The sequence below is a fragment of the Penicillium hispanicum genome, assembly GCF_028827665.1.
Source record: "Penicillium hispanicum strain IBT 35686 chromosome Unknown utg000008l_segment0_segment0, whole genome shotgun sequence".
NCBI lineage: Eukaryota > Fungi > Ascomycota > Eurotiomycetes > Eurotiales > Aspergillaceae > Penicillium > Penicillium hispanicum.
In genome coordinates this window covers 192,255-216,518 of record NW_026623200.1, presented here as the reverse complement: position 1 = coordinate 216,518, position 24,264 = coordinate 192,255, and the positions used below count along the sequence as shown (strand labels likewise).

Below are 24,264 nucleotides of genomic sequence, written 5' to 3'. Positions count from 1 at the left end.
GGATGAAAACAAAATCGTATGCCCCTATTTTTGTTTTAAAAAGCTAACCCCTCCCAGAATAAGTGAACTACCTAGATAGTGTATTGGGGAACTGGAAAATAAGATTGCTACGGGTCTTTTCCCTTGCTAATCATACGTAGGTAATGTTTTTCTACCTGAAATATCGCAGATACGTTAAAATCGACAAATTTCTAGTTTTGTATTTAATCGCATTAGAAAGTACTACTTGAGTAATTGGTGTGATACCATATCCAAAGACCTATTGCGGACAGAGGTCTATATAATGTCATAGCTATACATGATCGAATCGTGACTGACCACACTCGCACATCTCACCCCAGGTTCATCGCGTCACTGACAGGCACCACGTACCACTCCCAGTCATTGCACTCACTTAGCCTCTTCACTTGGAGATCCTGATCGCGAGCTTGCCACACCTGCACGATAGCTGCGCGTGCTCGGGCGATATTCACAATGGTCGACTCAGTCATGACTCCCAAGGCTCGCAGCACGATCGACCGCCCAGATATTGACTCGCCCTCTGCGTCAAGCCAGACTTCATCGCGCGAGGGGTCAAGCTCCATTGCCCCCACGAATATGGGCCACGTCACACCGGCCAGCTTTCCACGATCCAGCATGTCCGAGACCAGTTGTAGAATCTCGCGCACATGATCCGCCACCACGGGAGTGCTGGGGCTGGCTCCATACAGGGCACAGTGCAAATAGATCACTGCGGCCAACCGTTTAGCTTCCGCAGCAGACATGAGCGTTTGATCATCATCAATATCGTCACCGATTTCCTGGACGAGATGCGTGAGTTGGTACTCAAGGGACGCTGCACGAGTGGCAAAAGACTCGCGCGCAGCATCAGAATCAAGATGTCGCCTAGCCCGGCTCATGTCCGTGATAGTCGAAAGGATACCAACCAATCCAGGGCTGCATCCCATCCATAAGTCGATTTCTCGATTATCGGCTGGCCAGTAGTCGCTCTCGAATCGTTTTGCTTTGGCACAGGCGGTTCGACCCATGACATCCTGGAAGGCAAAGAAGTGCTCTGCAAAGTCAGACACTGGGTCAAGCGCAGCGACCGATGAAGGATGCAATGCGGCACGTTGTCTCCGCAGTCGAATCAGATCCTGGGCCCCCTTGAGGTGGACGATCCAGTGTTGATCGCATTTATCCACAATCTCACACAGGCAAAGCATCATCATTATGACCAACACTTCGGGGTCCGCACAACATATGGCGGATCCTTCGTCGAACAATCGACGGCGAAGATCCCTCAAGGTCTCCGATTTCAAGCGCAGTCCCAGTGCACTGTAAGCTGGGTCGGTTCGCGACCTGTGGCATGCGCCTAGGGCTTGGATGGCTTTGAATAGCGTGGGGGAGGCAGAGAAGCTGAAGGGCAAAATCACCGAGGCAAACGGCGAGGAGGTAGTGGAGATGACGGCTGTACGAGGGCACACCTGCTGGAGATAGTAGTCCAGTAAGTCGGTATTCCCAAGCTGAGATACCGCGGGCAAAAGTGACACTGGAGGCATTGGGTTCGGATTGAAAGCCGTAGCAACGCCACTGATGTCTCGCATGTCTGATATTTGGGTGATGGGCACATTCTGGGCAAATGGAATAACTGTATGCACTTCGTTCAGGACGACATCTGGGTCCTCTGGATTCTCGAATGTTGTCTTCCCGCTGTTGATAAATCCCCACGAGTGGATGGTCGGCACTGCTAGCCATCGGCGCTCGTGATCCACGCCGGGTGCCGGGGATGAATCCTGCGAGTCTGCAAGTTGGCTTCCCTCCGGATGAGACTTGCTCCAGACGCCGGTTCGTCCAAAGGCCATGCCGCGACTGACAAACTCTGACTCCCATTTAAGAACCAGATTTGTCGAACACGGAAGCCCCCTCTGCCAGCACCGCGTGCAAACGGGCTTTTTGGTATCACATCGCACCCGACTTGCCCGGCATTCTCGGCAACCACTGCGAGACCGGGTCTTCACCGGCCCCGTGCGGTCTGCGGCTTTTCTGCGCGGCATTCAATGCGTCACTGGCGATCCCCACATGGCCGGTTCGCCGGCTGGGGTTCGAGCTATCGCGTGGCGAGGGTAGAAGGCGACTGGAAGAGAGTCGATGGTGACTTGACAAATTGTGGGCTGGTTCCAATCGGTCTATGGATTTCGTGGAGCTGCCGATGCTCTCTTCTTTCTGTGGAGAGGAACAATGGGGGTTGCGGAGGAGGAAAACGGTCCCCGCGGTGCGCGATAAGAAGAATCCCGCAATCGGAACTGGCCACCCCGCATATCAGGCGTTGATACTGGGGATTGATCGATGCATGCTATTTGCTTCCTATGTGCTTGTAAGGTGTTGTCCTATACCTTATCGGGACTCTTGTGGCACCGCAAGTTCTAATCCCGAAGACCGTGTGGTATTCGATGCGCAACCTGATGCGAATGTCCGGGTCTGTGGTGAACTTGGTCTGGTCCACGGCAGTACGAAGGCATTTTGTGCCGTGTTCATCATGGTGGTCTTTTTGGTAGGTTATCTCTTCGGGAGTATTCTTGATTCCTAAAATATAAGGAGCGGCTAGGCGACCCTGCACTACGCGACAGAAGACCTTCGCGGGCCATTGCTTAGATGAAGCACAGTATACATCTCGATTTGGATTTGCCCTAAGCTCCCTACAGCAGGGCTCTTTTAGCTACCAAACCAGTATTTTCCATTTCCAGGAGTCGCGGGCCTTGATAAATGCCCTAGAGTTTGATGATATACAGTGACGAGCGGCTACAGTCTAGATGCGTCTGTCTCCTCCAGCTGGTGATTTTCCCCCGTCGTAGAATCCCCACGAGAAATGAGTGAACGCGACAGAGCTTGCTCCTCATCGTCCAGCTTGGCAAATCCTTCTAGATTAGCCATCTCGGCCTTATCATATGGGACGTCGCAGCGAATCGATCGCATCGGTGGGTAGTAGCGCCGGTACGAAAACCAGGCCATCAACATGCCCAGAAGCCCACCGCATGTCACATCCCACACGTCATGTCTGTAATCATCCAGTCGTGAGATGGCAATCATTAGTGCACAGAGCAAGGGAAAGAATGCTAGCAGACATCGACCGAGATCCGTCCGAGGACGGAAGACATGCATCTGACCACAGAAGAAGCTGGGGGCGTAAGAGGTTAGCACATCATCTTCGCGCATTGAATAGAAAGCACCCACAGAGACAAGTACCCAAGTCCACTGAAGGAAAAGCTACTGTGTCCGCTCGGGAAACTGCGCCATCCTTCTTGCAAGATATGCTGGTCGGGCTGGGTGCAGACAGTCCATGCGACTAGCACGTTGCCTGCCGTGCCCCGGGAGGGTTTGCAACGTGACAGCAAGTCTGGACGAGGCCTTCCGACTGCATTCTTCACCACGTCCGTCAGGAAAATGGTCAACATCAGGGCTACCAGCAGCCCGAGTACTGTGACCTGAGTCTTTTGCACGCCCGGGCGCAACAGGGCGGACCAAGCAAGGATGATCAGAAAAGGAGCCCAGCCAGCAAAAACGACGGACCACACTAATAAATGTGTAAGTCATTGGTAACGCATGTGTGTCAAGGTTGTAGAGGGCTTCATACGGAAGGGCACCCGCTCATGGACGGCGAAGGGGTATTGGATGGCTTTGTTGTCCAGCGAAAACATGCGGTGGAACGGCTTCACTAGGAGTTGGATCTGCTCCCCAGAGGAAATCGAGCGTATTAGAATCTCATTTGAACCAGAATAAACCGTCAGTTGCGACTTACCGACAACCAGCCCAACGCCAGAACCCCAAGCGCGATGTAGTCTGTCGCATAGGACCGCTGGCAAAAGCGAGCCACGGTGCCTAGAAGCCCGACGCGGCGCAGAATCGGGGTTGACCCTCCAGTCCCCGAGCTGCTGTGAGGCATTCTGGGCACTAGAGCGAACGATACGACCTTCCTCAGGTCGTTCGATCGAGGCGCATGTCAAGGAGTGAGGTCGGAGAGGAAATCGGGGCGGTCGTCGCAGAAAAGCACAGACCCACCGTGCCCCGTCCGCGCGGTCTTCCAACATCCACAACTCGACTCCTCGTTGGGACCCATTAGCCCCCAACTGGACGCCCGTCGCTGAATACCTCTCCTGATTCGGTCTCTGGCCTCAAACCATGGCCGACCCAAGTTCACAACGAGCAGTCAACGCGGCCTTTGCACCGCCGCCGCCCTTGTGGAAACACTTCACGCGCGAGAACCTCGAGCAGCTGGAGCAGATCAAGTCAGAAGCTTCCCCAACGCAGGATGGTCAGTCCAGTCGTAACAAGGACTGGACGCCGTCAGAGCTGCGTGCTTTGGAACTCCCTCCAGGGCTACGCTTTCTGGTGCCGCCCGAGATTCCTACCGGGGAGTACTCTGTCTTCGGCGAGTTGCAGAACGTGGGTCTGGTGAAGCCTTGACACAGTACCATATTGACTGACCGGACTGTCTGCAGCTATCGACTACCTTGCCGCCGTTGAAAGATCAAGGAATCGAGCAGCTCTACCCAGAGCCAGCAACCGCTACCGCAGAAGACCCTTCCCGGCCCTCCCAGCCCCTCAATCACGCCTACTACTTGCTGAAGATCAGCAAATCCCTCCTCCTCAACTTCCTAGAGTTTGTCGGCATCCTCTCAGTGTCCCCTGAGCAGTTCGAGTCCAAAGTAGAGGATATGCGCAACCTGTTCATCAACGCACACCATCTTCTGAACCTATACCGACCCCACCAGGCGCGCGAATCACTCATTATGATGATGGAGGATCAGCTGAAACGCAGCCGAGAGGAGATCCAGCAGATGGAAAAAGTCAAATCCGATATTGAAGGTGTCTTGGACCAATTGCGAACGGAGGGTAACCAAATAGACACCCCAAAGCAATCTGCAGATGACGGTGCTCCTTCGAAGAAAACAGCCCAACGCAAGATCGAGGATGCTCGGCTAGTGTGGGATCTTCTGGATAGAGAAAACTGAGAGTAAATCGACTGTCTCAGATACCTTACAAACTGTCGCCGGGCATTTTGGTACGCCGCTCTATCTACCGAGCGGCACGCCCTGCTATCTTTCTGTGGCCCAATTCACTCCCACTAAAGCCAGATGAGCTCCCACGACCGTGAATCAAATATCACGCCTTGTTCCTGAATATGCTCAGGAAACCTACCAGGATCCACGATGCTGTTCGCACATAGCCATGTTGCGACTTCAGTCCTTGTGCGGACTTGTTGACTATCGTTATGTGGCTCGCACTCTCGCGAAGAATCAATCCCGAACGCCGCTTTTGCCATAAGCAGATCAATGGCAGATGCCACGTCAACTCCGATGAGGATGGGGATAGCTCATGGCTTGAGGCCTTACTCTGAAAAGACATGCATTGGTGAAACTACAGGATAATACAGGATCCTGCGCCCAATCAGTGGTTCATCTCTTCGCCCTGGGCTATGTTCGCAGTGCATGCATCCTGTCACGCCACTTCCAATTTCAGACTACGTCCATGCTACGAATAAGCACTTGCCTATTCAAGCTGTGCTCTCCAGTCCGTATGTCTCACCGGGTCTCATGATCCTCTCTTTTCCCGCTCACGCCCATTTTCTGTAGTTTTCACCGTTGCCCTTCAAGCTTTGAAGATCTATTTCTGAGGGAATAGCCTCAGACTTGCAATATTATGATCCAATAATTGTTCCCCTTGTTGTTGTAAACTACCACTAGTTCTCCGTCGACCTTCCTATAATCTCTAGCGCGGACCGTCTTAATCGTACCGTAGTCGTAGCAATAAATTCGCGGTGTGTTGTGGCGACCTTTTCATGGTTAAGTCTAAACCTGTATGTACATATCCTGTATATTACTTCGCAGTGCCTTCCTTTCCCAAAGATGAGCCGGCCGCATACACCGAAAAGCCGCAGACTCCGCTAATGTTAAAAGAAAACAGTGTGGGCAAGAATCAGCAATCCGAAAGTCATTTTGACAGCAGTGAACCGGCACTTTGCTCGCGCCACGCCTTGTCAATGGCGCACTCTGCCAAGTGCTTCAGTTCTAGCACAAAGTCAGCGACGAGCTTGATCTGAACGACTTCATTCTCAGGCAGTTGCCGTGAGAAAATGCGCTCCATCATGTGAATTGCCACCCGCAGCCGGTCCAAGTCGTCGCGGGAACGTGGGTCCAGTGGATTCTGGAGAATGCTGCAGAAGATATTGAGCAGTGCGGAGATGGGGTAAAAGACCAACGACCTAAGAGCGTAGTCCTGAGTTAGCAATCGAACCTGCCACGCTATCAAGTTGGGGAGAAGACATACCAGAAAACACCTTCGACAAGCACATGTTCTGCTGCTTCCAGGTAGCAGAGCGTCGAGCGACTGGCTTCCACCGAGAGTGCAAGGCTCGAGCTCACGCCATCCATCATTCCAGAACCTTCTACCCATGCCTTGCATCGGCTGCTCGCTTGGTGAATGAGGGTCATGCATAGGTAATAGTTCAGACGCAAGAAGACCGAATACATGCTGATATTAGGATCTGACGTCTCGGTCGAAAAGGACATTGTCGGACGCCACTGGGGTGGGATTGACAACCGCCACTCCTCCAGTTCATCATCAAGCTCTCGAATAGACTTGAGAAGATCGGCGTCCGACTTCTGCCGCGCCCTCATGGAATAAAGCGCCGTGTGGGCCCGTGACTTGATTATACTGAGGCGCAGGTCGAAGGGAAAGACAGGCTGGTCCCACGGCTCACCCTCGTCCTCCGGATCATACCCCATGCGATCCAAATACCCCGGTGGAAGTGTCAGATCACAATTGTCATCGGATATGGTAGGCGGCTGTCCTATGCGAAGACACACATCCTTGTCCAGCGTATATCCGATCCAAAAGAGATTGCGAAGAAGTTTCTGTCTTTTACCAGCTCGTTCCGCCTCCAAGTGAGTGCGGCTGGACGCGAGATTACCACCGAGCATAAACAGAAGACGAGCTGTGATGGCACCGAAATAGTTGGTGGCCCGCATGTTTCCAGAGGAGAGCTCGTAAAGAGTCTACAATACATCAGCCACGCTCGGTCATTTTCGTGAACCTCCCCACTTCAGTGCTTCGATGAGGAAGGAAATACTTACCAGCATAGTCACGGCCTGCGCACCTTCCAAACTCGCGGGTTCCTGTAGTACCTGGGCCAGCATAAACTCGCCCTTCGTGGCCAAGGCATCGTGATCCACCGATGCAAAGGGGGTCCCTTTGAGCTGGTCTTTGACTGGAGGAAGGCGGGAGGAAAACGCAAGAAAGGCGACGATACATGCTCGAGAGCTGGCCTGGCCCAGTTCAAACCGAGCCTGTGTCTGCTGATAAGCTGCATTGATGGTATCCTCGAACAATTCAATGTCTAGAATGGGAAAGATCCGCCGCATTACCAGCGACCGCTTGTACGCCTCAAAGTATAGGCGGGTGCACCGCCAATCAGGCAACTCAAAAATATCTGGATTTTGCAAGCTCATAAGAAGAGCTTTGGAGCTTTGAGCACGCTCCTTCTCCCATGGAGTCCGCGACGGGCTAAGCTTGTCTCTTGAGATGGTCTGCCCTGTGCGAGCTTGTATCCAATCTCGGCCTTCTGGTAAAAGAAACGGGATACCGGTGAGCAGACTGATCACGCCGAGCTCTCTACCAGCAAAATGGACGCCCACTGAAGATGCGATCAAGGGCTGGGTGCTGCTGCTACTGCTGGCGGTCGGCGAGGCATTGGCAGATGGACTGCCCTCAACGAACGGAAGATCCGCCGGTACTGGAGCAGGTTAGCTTCTACGTGGATAAGGTTACAGATAAAAGTGAAGGCGTACGAGATCCGGGCTCTCGCATCAGATTCTCCGCTAGAAGCTGTTCGATCCGGCTGATGCGCTCGGACAGCCGGGAAGTCTTCGGGCGACTAAAGCGGCGTCAGTGGATTAAGAGAATACAACGAGAGAGGAGAATAATGGAGCCACCCCCAGCTTACCTTTCATCATCTTCTAGTTTGCGCTTCCGCGCCACGACCCTCTCGAAGGTGCAGGGAAGATTATGGTGGCTACACCAGTTACACTGCGGAACCGCTGCGTCACATTTGATCTAAAGAACTCGGGAGTCAGCTCGAGTCCGATTCCAGCAAAGCGGAACCACTCACCTTGCGTTTGTAGCAAGAGTCGCAGGCGCGAGAAGTGCGCTTTCGCGACCCGTCGGATGACTGCATGGACGCATGGAGATATTGGAGAGAGCGAGTGATGATAATCGGCTCGGAAGCTGGAAGGATCAGGATGCGCTGAGTCAGCGGAGGTTGGCCAGCGCGGTCTGGTTAAGGTTTTGACGCTATACTGGAGAGAGGAGAGATGAATTGGCGACGTCCTTGTATATCGGCATGGATGTGACTTTTACAGTCGATGTCACTTAGTATATGGTTGAAGCTGAAGACATATTTTCGAAGAACATTGTAGAAAATACCGAACCCCACAACGGAAGATGCCGCGACTAACACAAGAACTCCGAATCAAAGATATTCATCGCCTTGGAAGCCCCGCCTTCTACCCGACTAAGCTATTTGGCTACGACCATGATCAGGCCGTCTCACATCACTGTACAAATGCAGCAGTCACAGGCCTCGTCGCCGCAGTCACAACCAAAACAGGGCTTCGAAACGGTCTTAATGGGCTTCCCCATCGATCCTGAGCCCGTGGAGGGCAGTGTCCGGTTGAGCGGAGTCGAGATGGAAGTGGCCATGGTGGAGAGAAGCCACAATAAGCACAACACTAGGATATCGTCAGTCAAGGGGTCCATCAATACGCAAACACGAAGAGGCTCGGACCTAAGATGACGATAGCCGTGGATAGGAAAGAGGGAACGTTTGGACTGTGGAGGTAGGTTTCTCGAGCCGGGTTGGAACAAGCGGAAAACCGGGAAATTCTACTTGGGTATAAATACTTCCTTGCTGGTGCTCCCTCGTTCTGCAGGACAATCAGCCAATCACACGTTGGATTCCAAGGTCGAGATAGCCCCACCACCCACGTCACAGGGTCCAAGCAACTATAGTTAGAGTTATAGGGTTCTAAAGGAATTTCCGTGACCAAGTTGATATTCTCACCAATTCAACACTCTGCTTTGATGATACATTCTCCAACGCTTTCAACCCATATATCTAGCGATACATGCATCGACATGGGCAGCTACGCGGTCAGAACCAGCTGTCAAAAAGGGTATTAAGCACTTGTGCTTGACTACAAAAGTTTCTTATACCCCGATAGATGTGTCTAGCACCTAGATAGGTTCCTCCTATACTATTAATTGCTGGAAGTTGCCATTATATGTGTCCATCGATGGGGCGACACATTCTATCTTGTTTACAGTGAAATATCGGTCCGAGCAAGGTGAAATACAAAAGGAATTGATATTGCCATAGCTACGCTCTTCTGGAGCGCGCGAAGTTCGGAGTCATCATCAAAGTATAGTGCTAACCAAGAATGCAAACGGAAAATGATATCGTGAATGAACTTGCTCCCTTGCCCTTCCCCTTCCTCACTCGTTCTCTAGACAGTAATTGCCGGAGCAAGACTGCCCGTCAGGGAATCCGCCAAGTCGTCCTGCTCAATACCACAGCTATCCATCGTCGTGGGGAGAGGGAAGATGTCTTGGCCGATGGCAGCCTGAGGACGAACACGTTCTTGAGCGGGCCAGATTTCGTGGCCGGTGGCCTGCTCCTTCCGGCGGTGTTCGGTGACGACGTCGCGCACCGTGGTCTGGAAGTGTAGAGGGCCTTTCTCCATCTCGGGGTGGAGCTCGCCGTTGACGAAGACGCCGGCGTTGAGGTTCTTCTGGGTGTTGATGCAGAGGTACTTGTCCTCCGCCATGATCCGCTTATACATGTCGCTGATCAGATTGAAGTCCTCGTCGGTGGCATCCTTGTGGCGATAGACTTCATATCGCATGACGGACTTGCTGGGGCTGATTGGAGTGAAGCGTTGCATGAAGAAGAAGTTTGGACTGGGACAGGTTAGCAATTTTCTACTTATCGGGAGAGCGGTCGTCTTACGAGACATTGCACGAGGCATTAGGCCAGAAGTAGGTGGTGGCGATCCGAAAGCCCTTGTCAATCTGGTCCTGACGCTGGGCGCCATAGTGTTGAATGTGACCATCCTTGGTCTTGACATAGTAGGAATGGAGGTCGGCAATGGTGGGGATATCCGGGTGAGCGACCTGGCAGTGATAGCACTCGTTGTAGTTGTCGGCCAGGATCTTCCAGTTGAAGGCGCCCTCCATATCCCACGTGTGGTCGAAGGCGTAGTCTTCGAAGTTGTAGTAGTCGAAACGGGGCTGCTCGTCGACCCCGTCAAAATCATCCTTCCAGGCTACCTCAGGGGTCTCGGCACTATCCAGATTGACCCAAATGAAGCCATTGCGGTCGATGTGCACGTGGATCGGGAAGAAGTCATCGTGGTGGAAGGCGTTGATATTTCCTTGCTGATCCTTGAGGATGATGAACTCGTATCCCGTGGCCTCGTAGCGAACCCAGTCCCCGGCGTTAGGGACTCGGTGTTTGTGGGTGGTGAGAAGCCATTTGCGGGAGAAGATCGATCGTCGTTCCAGCTCGTACATATCCTGCGAAGTATACCACGAAGCTGGCAGGGCTCGGACGGGCTTTTTCTCGTCCTTGGCCGGAACGGCCGAGGTACCAAAGAAATTCCTCAGGAAAGACATTGCAGAGGCGTAGAGTCCAGGGCACGTTTTCGTAATTCAATAGTGCAGTCCTAAGACTAGAGAGTGGAATGGATGAGGAATTCGTGCGGTGTAGTTGCGATTGACGAATCCACAACCCCGGGGGCGTCTGCGCTTCTATATAATGACTCACGACCCGTACGAGCATCATGACCAGCCCCGACACACGGCGGTGCACCCATCCTATCCCGATTGCATGCCGGGGATTCATCCCTCTCACCCGATGGTCCTGACACGCCGGTCGCCCTTGTCAAGGGAAATGATACTCCCTACCGATCAGGTGATCGGGGCAGCGTTGCCAACCGGACCGACGGGTGTTGGTGTTATCGTCGAATCGTGACATTCATTCCTCCCAGGCTTCTGCCAACCTCTCCAGAATGGCATCCGCAATCTCTCCCCGGGTCGGCGCTCATCTTCCCCCGGGCTGGTTCGATTTACCCGAATTGGCAATCCTTATCGGACTTCCTGCCCCCGGGTGGCGATGCGCAACTATAAAAGAGTCAGCAGCTGCATGGCGCTTCCGATCCCTGGTGAATGAACAGGCCTGTGATGACTGGGGAGCAGCCATCGTAGTCATGTATTCCATCCAGGGTTGACGGCTGCAGGGGCGTGGCACTGTCTATAGTGCGCATCTCCCGGGCGCTCCCTCATAGCTTCCCTCATTGTGTCGCATCGCGAGCACCGAAGCCAGGCGACGGTATTCTCATCAGAAACCAAGATTAGGATCGTTCAATTCGGCGCCGCGGGACTGAAAATTGGACTGCGCCGATCGCCAGATAGAAGATAAGCCAGGACCATCACATATAATCCCATCGATGGATTCGTGGTTGTTATCTGGGGCCGTCTCTACCGTTGTAGTCACTGGCCGTCGGTTTCTTGTCTGGAATCCTTTACTGAGTCGGGATTAGGCGTGGCGTCACGGCCCACGGTTCACGGTGAACTGAGACAAGCAGCCTGGAACCGGTCGAGCGATGGATTTGCCCGGCGATCGGGCGTCCTATCGGGCTGCAATGAGGTCCATGGCAAGGCTGTCGTTGCAAAGCCGACCCGGAATTGGGCTGCCACTACGAGGTGGAAACATGAATAAAGAGAACAGGTGCATGGAGTATGTACAAGCAGCAACTTTTTGTTGGTCAGATGGGGTATCGTCTAGTCATCTCGAGGGAGGAGTCCCTTGATCATGCCGTCTATCCATTACGCGTAGTGTGTCGTTTTTGTTTTCGTCCCAACCGGTCATCACATAAATCCCATCATGACTTCTTTACAGCTGCTCGATCCAGGGGGCGGCGCCCGCCTGAATCTGGTTCAGCCACTTGACCAGCTCGATGAGCTCGGCCCGGCGCTCATCTTCCAGCTGATCCTCATCCCCAGTCAGCACCGCCCGGAAGACGGGCAGTAGGCTCGGGGTCAGCTCGCGGATGGTCGCATCCTCCCACTTGTACATCTGGCAGATCATGCGGTACAGCGGCTCATTCTCCTCATAGTCGTTCTTCAGCGGCAAGATGTTCACCAGTGCAGGGAGAACGTCCTTGGTGGGAACGCTGTCGCGGTGACGCAGAATCATGCGGCTGACACAGCCGGTAGCGTTGTCCTGCAGACGGGAGACGTTCATTTGCAGGCACTGCTCCAGACGGCTGAGGATGGTGGGGAACTCCTTGACAATCTCGGCATCCGAGTTCGAGTGCTGAACCAAGCGGCCGACGGCGTAGGCGGCGTTGGAGCGAGTCTGGGGGTCCTCGTCGCCGAGGCGGTGCAGGAGCAGCTTGAGGAAGGAAGATGTGAAGGGGGTGCAGGCAGCGCCCATACCGTTGATGCACTCTGCTAGGACACCGACAGCAGTGGCGCGCTCCAGGGACTCGCTGCTGCTGGCGTAGCGGAGGATGGTCTTCTCGAACACCTTCCATAGCTCAGCGAAGCTCTGACCCAGAGCGGCAGCCATGCCCGAGACGACATCCAGAGCAGTGTCGACGACGACCCAGTCGAACTCCGAAGTCTCCTCGCCGGCCTCAAGAGTCTCCTCCTCAGGAACAAATTCTTCCTGGCAAGGGTGCTGTTTAGTGATGATGTCGGTGATCATCTGGATCACATTGTGAAGAACGGTCTCGTCAGCAATGAGAGCAGGGCCACAGAAACGGAGGTTCTCGGCCACGTTGCGGTTGATGTCGGCAACGGTAGCACTATAATGGAACAGTCAGTACATGAATTCGATATGCAATCCGTATTCAAGGCAGTTCAAGCAAGGGCCCAAGTAAATATCAGTTGTGATAAACGCGGTTCACATCAGTCACGCTCTTTGGCGTGTCAAAGTGAGCTGGGTTAAGCGATAGATCTCATCATGTAAAAGATTGGGCAAAGTGATAAAAAAACAAAATATCCAGAGAATGGAGCTCAAAGTTTGAAACGTACCGGTCATCTTCCTCAGTCCACATCTTGATGGTGGCGGTCATGAGAATCTCACCAAACTTCTTGACCTCCTTGGCGGGCTGGACCTGCAAGGGCAGACCAGGCTGCCACTTGGGCATTTGGCCACTCTCCTCCGCAATGGCGAACAGCATGGCATAGGAGCGATGCAGAGTGCTGATGGTGCTCTTGCGGACACCCTCATACGGGTGCTCAGCCAGAGGCATTACCATCTCGATGGTCTTCTCGAAGTAGGGCAGGAAGGAGCTACGGGTGTGGGTGACAAGGTCCCCGATCACCTCAACGGCAATCTCCTTCTCCAGGGAGAGAGGAGTGGTGGCGGTAATGTCATCCCAAGCATCCTCGTCATCCTCGACATCGATATCCTCGATTTCACCCTCAAGGTCGTCATCATCATCCGCGCTGGCGACCTTGACCTTGCGGCCAGCGACGGTAACTTCCTGACCGACGAGGTCCTTAGCCGCATCGCCGAGCGAAACCTCCAAATCAGTCTCGTCCTGCTCAATACACTCGAAAAGACCCTTGATGACACCCTCCAGGAAGGGAGAGAAGAGCTCGGAGTAGACCTTGGACATGGCACCCCAGAAGATGTAGGTGCTCTCCTTGAGGCGCGAGTGGCCCAGGTGGAGGGCCTCCTCGGTGGCACGCATGAGGGGCTCCACGTAAGGCTGGTAGCGCTCGGGGCCGGCGGCGGCAGCCATCTCGCCCATGGCGTCGGTCACGCTGGCACGAAGGTCCAACTCCTCCTCGCTGTCCTTGACAGTGGCAAACTCCTGCAGGAGGTGCATAGACTCGTCGAAGAACGACAGGAAGGAGTCACCGGCGGATGAAGCAAGGGAGCCAAGGGCACCAGCGGCGAGGGCCTTGATCTTGAAATCCGGGTGCTTGAAAAGCTGGTGGAGGATTGGAACCAACTCAGCCTGGTACGGCGCAACATCCTTCTCATCCAAACCGTCAACAACGGCGTCGATAGCGCTGATGCCAGCCTTCATGATATCCACAATAGGGCCATCCTCCTCACCCTTGTACTCCTGCATAGCGCTGGAAAGGTTCTTGAATAGGAGGGGCATCAGACGCTCGTGTTCGGCGCTCAGGTCCTCGGCGAGATCTTCAGCCAGCCGGGCAACAGCATGCAGAGAAGCCTGGCGGACCTTGGGCTCGGAGTCTGCGAGAAGCTGGAGCACCATGGGGAAGATCTCCTTCATTTGGGTGCTGATGAAATCGGGGGCACCTTCAACACACATACCCAGTGCCATGATACCGGCGCGGCGGTAGTTGGCGTTGCTGTTGTTGAAGTACTGGCCTAGGGTCTGGAGTAGAGGAACAACAACCTGGCTAGGCGGCAAACTCTGGGCGAGCAGGTCAAGCAAACCGAGAGCTGAGCGGGGAGGAGTAATGTCATCGTCGACGGGAGAGTCGTCAAGTTCGGTGACGATGTGGAGGGCGGAGCGAGTAAGCTGCTCGCCAATACGCATAGCCTGGATCTTAAGCTTGCGATACTGGACACACTGCATCAGGAAACTGATGGCCTGAGTACGAGTGTCCTCCTCGGCCTCGGGGTTGGCGGAGATCTCGTTCATGAAGATCACCAGGTCCTTCAAGTGAACAGTCAACAGGGCGGGGTCACAGCCGAGCAGAGTCTGGAAGACCTCAAAAGCCTGCATGATGCGATCCTCCTCGTTCCGATCGATCGCATCCTTGAGAACGGCGACCATGGCAGGTACCAATTCCTGGAAAGCCTTGACGGGGGCCACATTCTCATCGGAGTCGAGGTGCATGGCCAGCTTACTCAGAGCCAGAAGGGTGTTGATGCGAACTTCGGCGCTTTCGGGATCGCGAATAGTCTTGCCGAACAGGTTGAACAGGTCCTGGAACTTCTCCTCAAAGCCCTCACCCAGCGTTTCCAAGATGGTGAACAGAATGTAGATGGCCACGGCCCGCTCCTCCTGGTTGCCACCGTCGGCAGCCTGAAGAAGGAGGTTGGGCAGCTCCGGCCACTCACCATCGTTCAGATCGATCTTGGCCACAGCGGAGATGATCCGAGCGATGGAGTGACGGACAAGAGAAGAGTTCTCGCCCATAGTGGAGCGGAGCAGCTGCTCGCGGACCTGAGGCTTCTGGTCGGCAGCGACCTTCAGCCAGTGCTTGGAGACCAGGGACCGGGCCTCGACGGCAGCCAACTGACGGAGGTTGGGGTCCTCATGGCCGGTGGCAATTTGGATCAGAAGGACGAGGGACTGGGGTTGGCTGTAGAACTCCTTTTGAAGGACGCCGGTAGCTTCCTTCACATTTCCCTGGGAGGCTGCAGGCGGCAATGGTCAGCAGGCCATACTCGGATCATGAATGACAGGAGGTTCAATAAACACGTACGATCAAGGACGATCTGCAATTGCTGCAGAAATCGCTGTTGATCCATGATGCAACAATAATATAGGTATATGTGCCGAAAAATTTTTCCTCGGATACAGTAATGTGGACAAGAGGTTGTCCCGGGGCCCCTTCAAGAGTTTCAAGGCACGGGGACAGAGATGAGCAGCTTGTCCTTCCTAGACAAACTGCTCACAGGGGTATCACAAAGAGAAAGGAAACAAGACAAAAAGAGAGGAAGGAAAGGATGGTGGGGGGGAAGGGAGAAAAAAAGAAAAGGAAGAACGCGGACGCGGCAAGAAAAAAAAAAGGCCAGGGGTGGGATGCTCCCCGATCGGGGTTAGTGTGGGAGGGACCACAACGCGGGCCCAAGTTGGATTGATTATAGGAGGATTATTATTGTTTGGGCATCGCGAGCAGCCCGAGCGCACAGATGATTGGACCGTGCTGGGGAAATTTTTGACGGTGGGCTTTGCATATTACTGGGCACTAGTATGGACGCGGTTTGTCTTGCAAGTATACCAGGACTACCAAGGCTGCTGCAAAATTGGGCATTTGGAGGATATCCACAGATACGTCCGGATGGGGGCAGATAGCAGATTGATTCGAAGACTATCAAAGAGATATTCCGAAAAACTCCCGGTCAAATCTGACCTTAACTCCGGTGGCTTCGCTAGCTGATAGGTAATCGTATTTGTCGAAATGGACAGGAATGCCACTGGCAACCACTCGAAGCAATGCGCCTAATATTCGTCAGAGTCGTAATCATCGTCAACCAGCAATGAGCGGTAGCCTCGCGAGGCAAGATTGGCCTCCAAGCCACCGTCCGACGCTGGGTCGAAATATCCTAGACATTGGTCAATCTAAGGTACTACCATTTAGGGTGTGAGAAGAGACATACCTCCGCCACCAAAGTAACTGAGGGCTACCGGCAGGAAGATGAGAGCATGGCCGGCGGCAAAGACAACAAGCGCCAGCCAAACTCGGAAGTAGTAGATCTCAAAGATCTTGCTCCGAGTAAATGCCAGAACGCAGACGCCGAGCAACTTCGTCACGGTGATGCCACTGAAGACACTGCCGCCGACATTGACCAGCGCTGTCCAGGCACGAGCGTCCTTGCCACGGAATGTGGGAGGGGCCCTCTCTAGTAGAGTACGTGAGGGGAACATGAATGCACGGGCGATATGAGCGCAGAATTCGACGCCAATGCCAACACAAATCACGAGATTCACCAGAGAGACGGCATTGAGAGAAACACCTGCTAGCGCCATTGTACCGATAATGTCGACCACAGTCATCACCACTGTAGTGGTAATGACAGCACCGGTTGCAATTGACCCCAGAATGGCGGAGGTCAGGACAAAGATAATCGCCACTGCCGACCCTAGGAGCGTACCGGTCAACCGTACAATAGAGACATATTGGTCGAAGAAGATGTAAAACTTGGAGTATGGGAAGACATCAATTTTATGCTCGCGAGAAATTTCATCAGAAATTCGACGTGCAGCAATATACGCCTGGATGAAGTCGTCCTGGGTCCGCAACGGGGTATGACTGGTACGGAAATGACTTGCATTGATCATGGTGTGGCGTTCGTCAATCACCACAGCGGTACTGTAAGGCGCCTTGCCCCCGAGAGGGCAAGAAGCATCTGTGGGAGCATCGATCCACTTTTCAGCAAAGTGGATGAACTCTGGGCCCGTCGGCATGCCATAAAGGGTAAGGTTCCATGGAGGAACACGATCCTCAAAGCACCCTTTGCCGTCTTCTTTGCAGCAGTCCTGTTGGGGATTGAGCCAATAGAAAAAGTCATCAATCCAGCTTGCGGCCGATCCAGAGAGGTATGACACATTGGGGCGCTTCGATTCCTGTTCCAAGACAAACGGCAACGAATATTCCTCGCAAGTAGTGAACCGTCCGCAGAGTTGCTGCTGATGTTTTTGCTCAGTTATGTTGACACCGCGAGTAACAAAATAAACTGGTGGGCCAGTGCGGAAATAAGCGTCCAGGTCATTGAAATAAGAGATCAAATACGAGTCACTGGGAAGCGCGATGCGCTGGTCCAGCCCCAGAGGAACCTCTGGAATGAAAGCGACCCCAGCAGTCAAAATGCCCAGGAAGACAATCACAACCGCGGCTTTCACTCGCCGATCTAGAATGAAGGGAGCATAGACCCGACGGATAAAGCTTTGAAGGGCACTCTCCGCTTCGTGGTCCTCATAGATCTGTCGCTCTGGCAAGCCGAATGAGTTGGCCTTTCGAACTGTGAGACAGGGGAAACAGTCGGCACGAAGGCTCTGCACACGTCTTTGGTTGAGGGCAAGCACGGAAATAAACAGGGTGACCTGAAGAATGGCATTGATGAAGACAGCGCCGGCGGCATACGCGGCGAAATTCTTGACAGCAGGCATGCCCACAAATGCGCCCAAAGCGAACGCCACGGTTTCGGTCAAAGCAGACAAGAAGACACTGGGTCCAATCCTGCCCACTGCCCGAGCGACTCGCTCATCAATCTCTTCATCGGGGTGACTGAGGTTGACACGCTCGAATTCATGGACAATCAAAAAGATATTGTCCACTCCTACGGCCAGGACCAAGAAGGGGATAACCTCCGCAATGATCAAGGTCACCTTCACGCCTGCGGCAGAAAAGAGCCCCACTGAGGCAGATACAGACATCAAAACGATCAGGATACCAGCAACGCCCAATGTGAACTTGGACTGGACCAGAGCATTTGCAGGATTGGTTAGAAGAGACTTCCAGGTAACAGTGACAGAGCCCAGGGCGAGTGAAGCATAGAGGAACATGATCACATAGCTAATAACGACGATCTTAGCATCGGTATTAGTGGACTTGTTCAGCTCTTGCTCCAAGCTGACTTCGGCATTGAAGGAAACTCGTAGGCCGCGCTCTGCAGCTTCTTCCTGAACAACATCAAAGACACCTCGGAAGCTGTCTTCCCAGTCAACAGCCTTCTTCTCGCCCTCGGTGCCCTGGGCAAAATTGTTCACTACCCACGTTGTCACCAACGCTCGAGAGTCGAGAACATCGCTAGAGTCGTCGCATCCGCCCAATATCATTTCAGGTTTCAGAGGTTGCTGGAAATCCGGAAGACAGCTGACATCACCGGGCGACTCCGCACAGTGACGCAGCCGATCTTTCCAGGTAGCGGGATCGAGATTGAAGACAGAGCCGCCGAAGTATCCTGTCAATGATTGCACCACGCAAGCATCACCGGTTGGTTTGAAGCAAACATCGTCCAGGTTGAGACCCTGATCCAGTGAGATCATACGCCGAACGCGTGATTCAACATCGAACCACCACGAGAGAGTGTCGTATTTCAGGACCGGGCCAGTATCATTCACCAAGAAGGCCTGCTCGGCACGGTAGAATGGACCGAAGTTCTCGTCGAAAAACGCCTTCTCCTGGGCGGCTGCAGACGAGGGGCTTACCCAGAGGCGCACTGGGTCCGTTTCAACACTAAACCGCAGCCAGCCCAGACTAAGCAATACAACAGCACACGTGCTGGAGACAATAGTGACCGCTGGAAATCGAGCACAGGCGCCACCGATACGCTGAAATAGAGCCGAAAGGAGAGAATTGGGCTGATAGATACCCATCGGCTGTTCGAGATATCCACCCCGATGCACCACCTCTGCTTCATCTTCGTCATCACTCGGCACCGGATCCTGCAGCAAACGAACCCGCTCAGGCTTGCGGAATCGACGTTCCTTGAATGTGATATAGCTAGCCAGCGTCATTACCAGCAGCAAGAATGTGGAATAAATGATGATGACGGCAAACGAAAGGCACGGTAAAAGGCCGACATGGCAAGCCTCCTGCGTGGGTATGGCGGGCAACTCGGGGCATACGTCGGGACAGTCGACACAGGAACAGCGATACATCTCATCAGGATCATTGCAAGCTTTTGGTTGAATCGATAAGGCCTTCATGCCTTGTGGTACTGGGCCGGGATCGGTACGATAGTTGATCTGGAACGGACTTCCGAGCAGCTTCTTGTCGCCCAGAAACTTTAGGAACTGTGAGTAGTTTTTCGCGCCTCCGCCAATGAAATCGATCGCTTTGCCGCCAGAAGCTCCATTCTTGACATTCTTACAACTGTCAAAGAACCCGCTTTGGTATTCCTCGGACCAGACGTTGTCCAACTCAGTCACCAAAGTCTTACCCGAGCCGTTGTCCTCTGTTTCTGTGACATTGACGAAGAGCGATTGGTCCGGAGAGCATGTGAAGGTGCAGAATGTATTGAAGAAGTTCTCGCGACATGCTGGACAGGATGCAATGATACCCTCCGCAAGCTTCAAATTACTCGCAAGCGCATCGATCTAGCCAGAAAGTCCTATTAGCCCCGGCACCTCAAAGATAGCTCAGGTACATCAATCCCAGGCCCGGGAAGTACGCCTTACCTGCTCATTATGGCAACAGATGGGTCCTTGCTCCCACCTGGGACCGCACAAATCCACCAGTTTCCGTCGCGCGGAATCCTCCGGTTGGTGTGCGAGGTCATTATCCGGACAGGGTAGCTCGCCACCGAAGAATGATTTCTTTCCACAATGTCCACGGATCGCACACCGGCCCTTCTCATGGATCTTGGTTTCGCCCGCCGCGGCTACGAGGGGAGGCTGCAGGGCAAGGGAGCCCAGCCCAACGATCGCAGCGAGCAACCCCAGTTGCCGCATCTTGGATGAGCGGTCCAATCTGGAAATGCTCAGATCACAATATCAAACTAGGAATCGAGGCCTTTGTATGCGTCGTGATCGTCGGTTGTCGAGGGAAGTCAATGCACCTGCTCGTGTGGAGATGGTTGCGAGGCCGGAGGCCAGGCTCAAGCGTTGCAGGAGCTCAAGGAGTACTGAGACTATTCAAAGCACGCGCAGTCCCGGAAATGCATCAGATGCACCTGTTTGAATGAGCCGATTCAAAGAGAGTGAGTAGGAGAGGAATAGCGATGGAAGCTGGGGGGAGGAAGTTGAGGAAACAAGCATGACGTGCACGGGGCAGAGGCGGGTTAACTACAGTAGTGAGAACCAGGTGGGTACCGGGCGGCCCCGCACGGCGACCGCGTAACGCGAAGTATCGCAAAGGTACACCAAAGTACCCGGTACTTGATGCGCCAGCTCTCCTGGTGAACTGGCTTATCGTCAGGCACAGAGAGTGTGAGCTAACTGCGGCGCGGCTCGAGTCCCCCGGCCGAGTACGTGTCTATCCACATCAGGACCCTTCTGTATTCCATTCGACGCCTAGTGGAATGATAGGCTGATGTATGTTCCATGAAAGATGTACTGGAAATGATCGGTGATCCATTCAGCTTCTTTATCTTCTTTTTCGGAGTCCCGCAGTTGGTATTATGAACAAGTGCTGGTGGAATCATCGACATAGCTTATCTCCTTATCACTCTCAGTGTTGATATAAGTCTCACGCTTGTATTTCGTGAACCCCGGCTCAACAGCTCCCAAAAATCGAACATTCCGACACATGGCAATGAGAATCTGGTTTCGGATATGCTTCCTGGTATCGTTGTCGAAACCGAGAAGAAGCACATGATGATGATGATGATGATGATGATGATGATGATGATGAGAAGGGTTGTGTCCATAAAGGACCTACTACTTCGAATTTTGATTCATCCCAGACATTTTCAGTTTCAGTACTAGCTACTGCAGAATCTTAGTATAATAGGTAAAAATAAGCCACCTAGGTAGCGATGCTGATAGCGGATGCCTGAGTGATTAGGCAGCCCCCCTTGCGCAGAGTGTAGTCTCAGTCGGTAGGCCTCTTTCCTTCTTCCCTCCCCTCTCTCGCGGCGCATCTCAACTTCGTTTTCCTACTTTATTTCTAGACTCTCTTTTTCTTTGATCTTATACAACTAGACCCGCACTAGTCTACGTCTTCAATTGTATCATCCCTCCAGGAAACTACTCCGGTTCCTCTCGGAAGTTGACAGAAGAACGAAGCAGATCCCAAAACCGGCAACGTGGATGCATGGCTCGCTCTGGTCGTCCCTTTACTTCAAGGCCTAGAAGAAATCTCTAGAACGTGGATACAAGGCGTGACCTATCTACCAATAGTGCTCAACAAAGCTGGTCAGGGCTGGAGAGCCCAGTCACATTACCTCAATGAAAAGGTGACTGCGTAGAGCTTGAGCGTCGAGATGTTACTTCCTCCCTCTTTGATCCATTCTGCCCACGATATTGGGATGTAATCTTGTTGAAAGTTCACACAGTTGCTACGGCTTTCTTCCAGTAGATCTTGGTTGAAATCGTCTCATCACAATAAACTACTCTTCCGCAGTGTCCAGGAGCTACACCAGCGCTAGGAGAGCCTCCCTATGGAGCAGACCGTGGAAGGCTATTTCAAGACAACTCTCGCAAAAGCTGGCCCATTCATTCTTCAACAGGGCGATAACCAAGCGATTGAGCTTTTTGAATGGTCGGGGATTGTGGCTAATTCAATGAAATTCAATAACTCCAAAACGTAATATTTCATAGTCCTTACCATCGTCAAAGTCTACAAGAGGAAGAAATCGATCCTAGGAAGTTAAAAGAAACATAAACAAAAGGGTTCAACAAAATTCAAACCCCAAAGCGCTCAACTAGTAGAAAGGGTCAGCATATAGGAGAGTCAGGACTTTATAAGCTCACTAGGCTTCTTTGACTTTGGTAATGAAAATAGCAACGTTACCGTCACATAAACCATCTAAGTTCGCTCGAGATATTAAGTATAGACTCTACCACTTCAAGCTATCGGTGGTTATCTCGCCTATCTCTGGTCACTTCGCCGCACCAAGTGTGCAAGGGATCCAAGGACTCGTTCCAGACATCCAGAACCGACTCTGCCAGGTACCTACCCAAAAGAGCTAAGCTTCGTACTCTTTATAGCCATCATAACCATGATACTGGTATACAGTAAATTGGATACCGTTTGCTGAAGAAAACTCAGGTCTGTTGTGTCCTCGGACTAGACGTAAATTACGACCAAACTATTTTAAATACTCTAGCTGTTGCAAATATTTTCCAATTCTCAATACTCTAATGAAGCGTCTGATTCCTCTTCATCTGTCAGGATGACAACCAACAAGGCATGTTACAATATTATACAACCAACCCGTTCGGGTGCTTAGAAGAACGTAGTATAAAATGATGCACGTGAAGAATATGTAGGTTGATAATTTGCGAGTATCACTTCCTCAGAAGAATTAATGACCCCCCCCCCCCCCCAAGAACCAGACTCTATGAACACAAAACTCCGAGTTTGGAAAATACAGAAAATGCCTGCATCTGCATCGCCGATTCAGTTAGCGATGAGAACGTCGATGATCCAAGAAATCAAAACAAGCAAGGAGATCAGAGAAAAGGAACGTGACATAGCCATTCATTCCGGCCCAGTTGTGGGATCAAAACTGGACCTGACAGATGCGTAGTTGGACATTTTCAGTAGCCATCATCGTCAGCCTGCTGGTAGATATGCCGTGTCCTGGTTGGGTCCTTGCGCATCTGTTGGCCAGAGCCTGTAAATCCCACTAGACATAAAGTGAGCGTTGAGAACAACCAGCGATGGATCATAGTTCCACATACCTCGTGCATTTACACCTTCGCCAGTGCGAAACATGCTTTCCTTCTTGCCAAACCTGCCTTTACTCTTGGCCGCAAAATCCTTCCACTTGTTCTTGCCCTCTTCCAGCTCTTTGGTAGCTTTCACCTTGCGCGGCACCTTGGCCGGGCGAGCTGGGCCGTCCCCGGCTTTGCTGGGTTCCTTCCTAGCCTGGTTGGCCAGTGTGGGATTAATGTCGGCTGCGGCCGAGATCACATTGGGCGCCGGGGGCGCGGGCGAGGGTGATGCCGAACTGCCTGAAGTTCCATCAGCCTTGCGCTTTCGAGAGTCATTGCCAGAGACCGGTCGGATATCCTTGGCGGTCAAGTTCTCAACAGTGGCATATGACTTGAACGAGACCAGATAGACGGGGTTACTGGAGGAGCCAGTGATGGAGGTGATGCGGGCGGGGTAGAAGGCATTGTCACCCGAGACCCAACGAGCCAGGACACTGTCGTTGACCGAGAAGGAGGCAGATGGTGGTGGTGGGGCTTCCTCAAGATGTGCCGCCGCAGGCTTGCGGGATACTGGCTCCTTGCTCCATGTCTCCTTGGCGGGTGCCGGGGTTGGCTTTGGCGCGGGTGCGGATGGTTTGAGTTCGGCGATAGAAGTTTCGGTGAGATTTATGAGTTCTTCGAGTTCAGTTTTGAGACTCTGAAGTTCTGTATTATCGGGGTCTACCTGCAAGCTCGACTGGACTGTCTCAAGCTGTGGAGAGATTGCAAGGTTAGCTTGTCAAATACGCGATTAGGATGGAAGAAACGGGCTCAGTACCTGTAGCTTGAATTCCTTTACCTCTGCCTCGAGGGCCGCCACATCCGACATACTGGAAATTGCAACGGATGAATATGAAGAGAGGTGGCAGTTTCCCACTCTCAGTACTAAGAAAAACAAGCGTGAGAAAAAAAGAAGTGGGAAATCGAGGTCCGCTGGTTTGGCGTTCGACGGAGATGTTTCCGCGGAGTGTTGCTGGTCGAAATTCGGGTTAGGAAGTGCTCACACGTGACTGCCATTCTCCGCATGGGGCGTCTTTCCCAGTTCCTCTCAAATGATAATACGTACATAGTATGAATGACACGTGGAATCAATCAATGCAAATAGACCCGACGGAGTTTTTTTTTTTCTGAGGTGAACTGACACTAC

The 24,264-nt window shown here is 52.8% G+C and overlaps 8 protein-coding genes across 8 annotated transcripts; 1 reads left to right on the top strand and 7 right to left on the bottom strand.

The window, feature by feature from the left end:
• Window positions 1–332: 332 nt before the first annotated feature.
• Window positions 333–1,844, bottom strand: N7459_008907 (fungal specific transcription factor domain-containing protein; the record flags this gene model as incomplete). Its single annotated transcript, XM_056948075.1, has 1 exon — window positions 333–1,844. The coding sequence occupies one exon, from the start codon at window positions 1,842–1,844 to the stop codon at window positions 333–335; it is 1,512 nt and encodes a 503-aa protein (XP_056795300.1).
• Window positions 1,845–2,781: 937 nt separating this feature from the next.
• Window positions 2,782–3,922, bottom strand: N7459_008906 (phosphatase PAP2 family protein; the record flags this gene model as incomplete). The annotated part of the gene is made up of 4 exons (XM_056948074.1): window positions 2,782–3,157; window positions 3,226–3,553; window positions 3,614–3,707; window positions 3,779–3,922. 4 exons carry the CDS (start codon window positions 3,920–3,922, stop codon window positions 2,782–2,784), a joined length of 942 nt encoding a protein of 313 aa, XP_056795299.1.
• A 236-nt stretch (window positions 3,923–4,158) lies between these two features.
• med7 (mediator complex subunit MED7) lies at window positions 4,159–4,991 on the top strand (the record flags this gene model as incomplete). Its single annotated transcript, XM_056948073.1, has 2 exons — window positions 4,159–4,422; window positions 4,479–4,991. The coding sequence occupies 2 exons, from the start codon at window positions 4,159–4,161 to the stop codon at window positions 4,989–4,991; spliced, it is 777 nt and encodes a 258-aa protein (XP_056795298.1).
• Window positions 4,992–5,970: 979 nt separating this feature from the next.
• Window positions 5,971–8,212, bottom strand: N7459_008904 (putative C6 transcription factor; the record flags this gene model as incomplete). Its single annotated transcript, XM_056948072.1, has 5 exons — window positions 5,971–6,241; window positions 6,307–7,034; window positions 7,113–7,771; window positions 7,827–7,902; window positions 8,147–8,212. The coding sequence occupies 5 exons, from the start codon at window positions 8,210–8,212 to the stop codon at window positions 5,971–5,973; spliced, it is 1,800 nt and encodes a 599-aa protein (XP_056795297.1).
• Window positions 8,213–9,539: 1,327 nt separating this feature from the next.
• On the bottom strand, window positions 9,540–10,707 carry N7459_008903 (aromatic ring-hydroxylating oxygenase subunit alpha; the record flags this gene model as incomplete). The annotated part of the gene is made up of 2 exons (XM_056948071.1): window positions 9,540–9,993; window positions 10,043–10,707. 2 exons carry the CDS (start codon window positions 10,705–10,707, stop codon window positions 9,540–9,542), a joined length of 1,119 nt encoding a protein of 372 aa, XP_056795296.1.
• A 1,279-nt stretch (window positions 10,708–11,986) lies between these two features.
• N7459_008902 (putative importin beta-4 subunit) lies at window positions 11,987–15,562 on the bottom strand (the record flags this gene model as incomplete). Its single annotated transcript, XM_056948070.1, has 3 exons — window positions 11,987–12,902; window positions 13,132–15,448; window positions 15,517–15,562. 3 exons carry the CDS (start codon window positions 15,560–15,562, stop codon window positions 11,987–11,989), a joined length of 3,279 nt encoding a protein of 1,092 aa, XP_056795295.1.
• Window positions 15,563–16,256: 694 nt separating this feature from the next.
• ncr1 (sphingolipid transporter NCR1) lies at window positions 16,257–20,210 on the bottom strand (the record flags this gene model as incomplete). Its single annotated transcript, XM_056948069.1, has 3 exons — window positions 16,257–16,360; window positions 16,415–19,856; window positions 19,938–20,210. The coding sequence occupies 3 exons, from the start codon at window positions 20,208–20,210 to the stop codon at window positions 16,257–16,259; spliced, it is 3,819 nt and encodes a 1,272-aa protein (XP_056795294.1).
• A 2,751-nt stretch (window positions 20,211–22,961) lies between these two features.
• N7459_008900 (tudor domain-containing protein) lies at window positions 22,962–23,946 on the bottom strand (the record flags this gene model as incomplete). The annotated part of the gene is made up of 3 exons (XM_056948068.1): window positions 22,962–23,050; window positions 23,106–23,829; window positions 23,896–23,946. 3 exons carry the CDS (start codon window positions 23,944–23,946, stop codon window positions 22,962–22,964), a joined length of 864 nt encoding a protein of 287 aa, XP_056795293.1.
• Window positions 23,947–24,264: the final 318 nt, after the last annotated feature.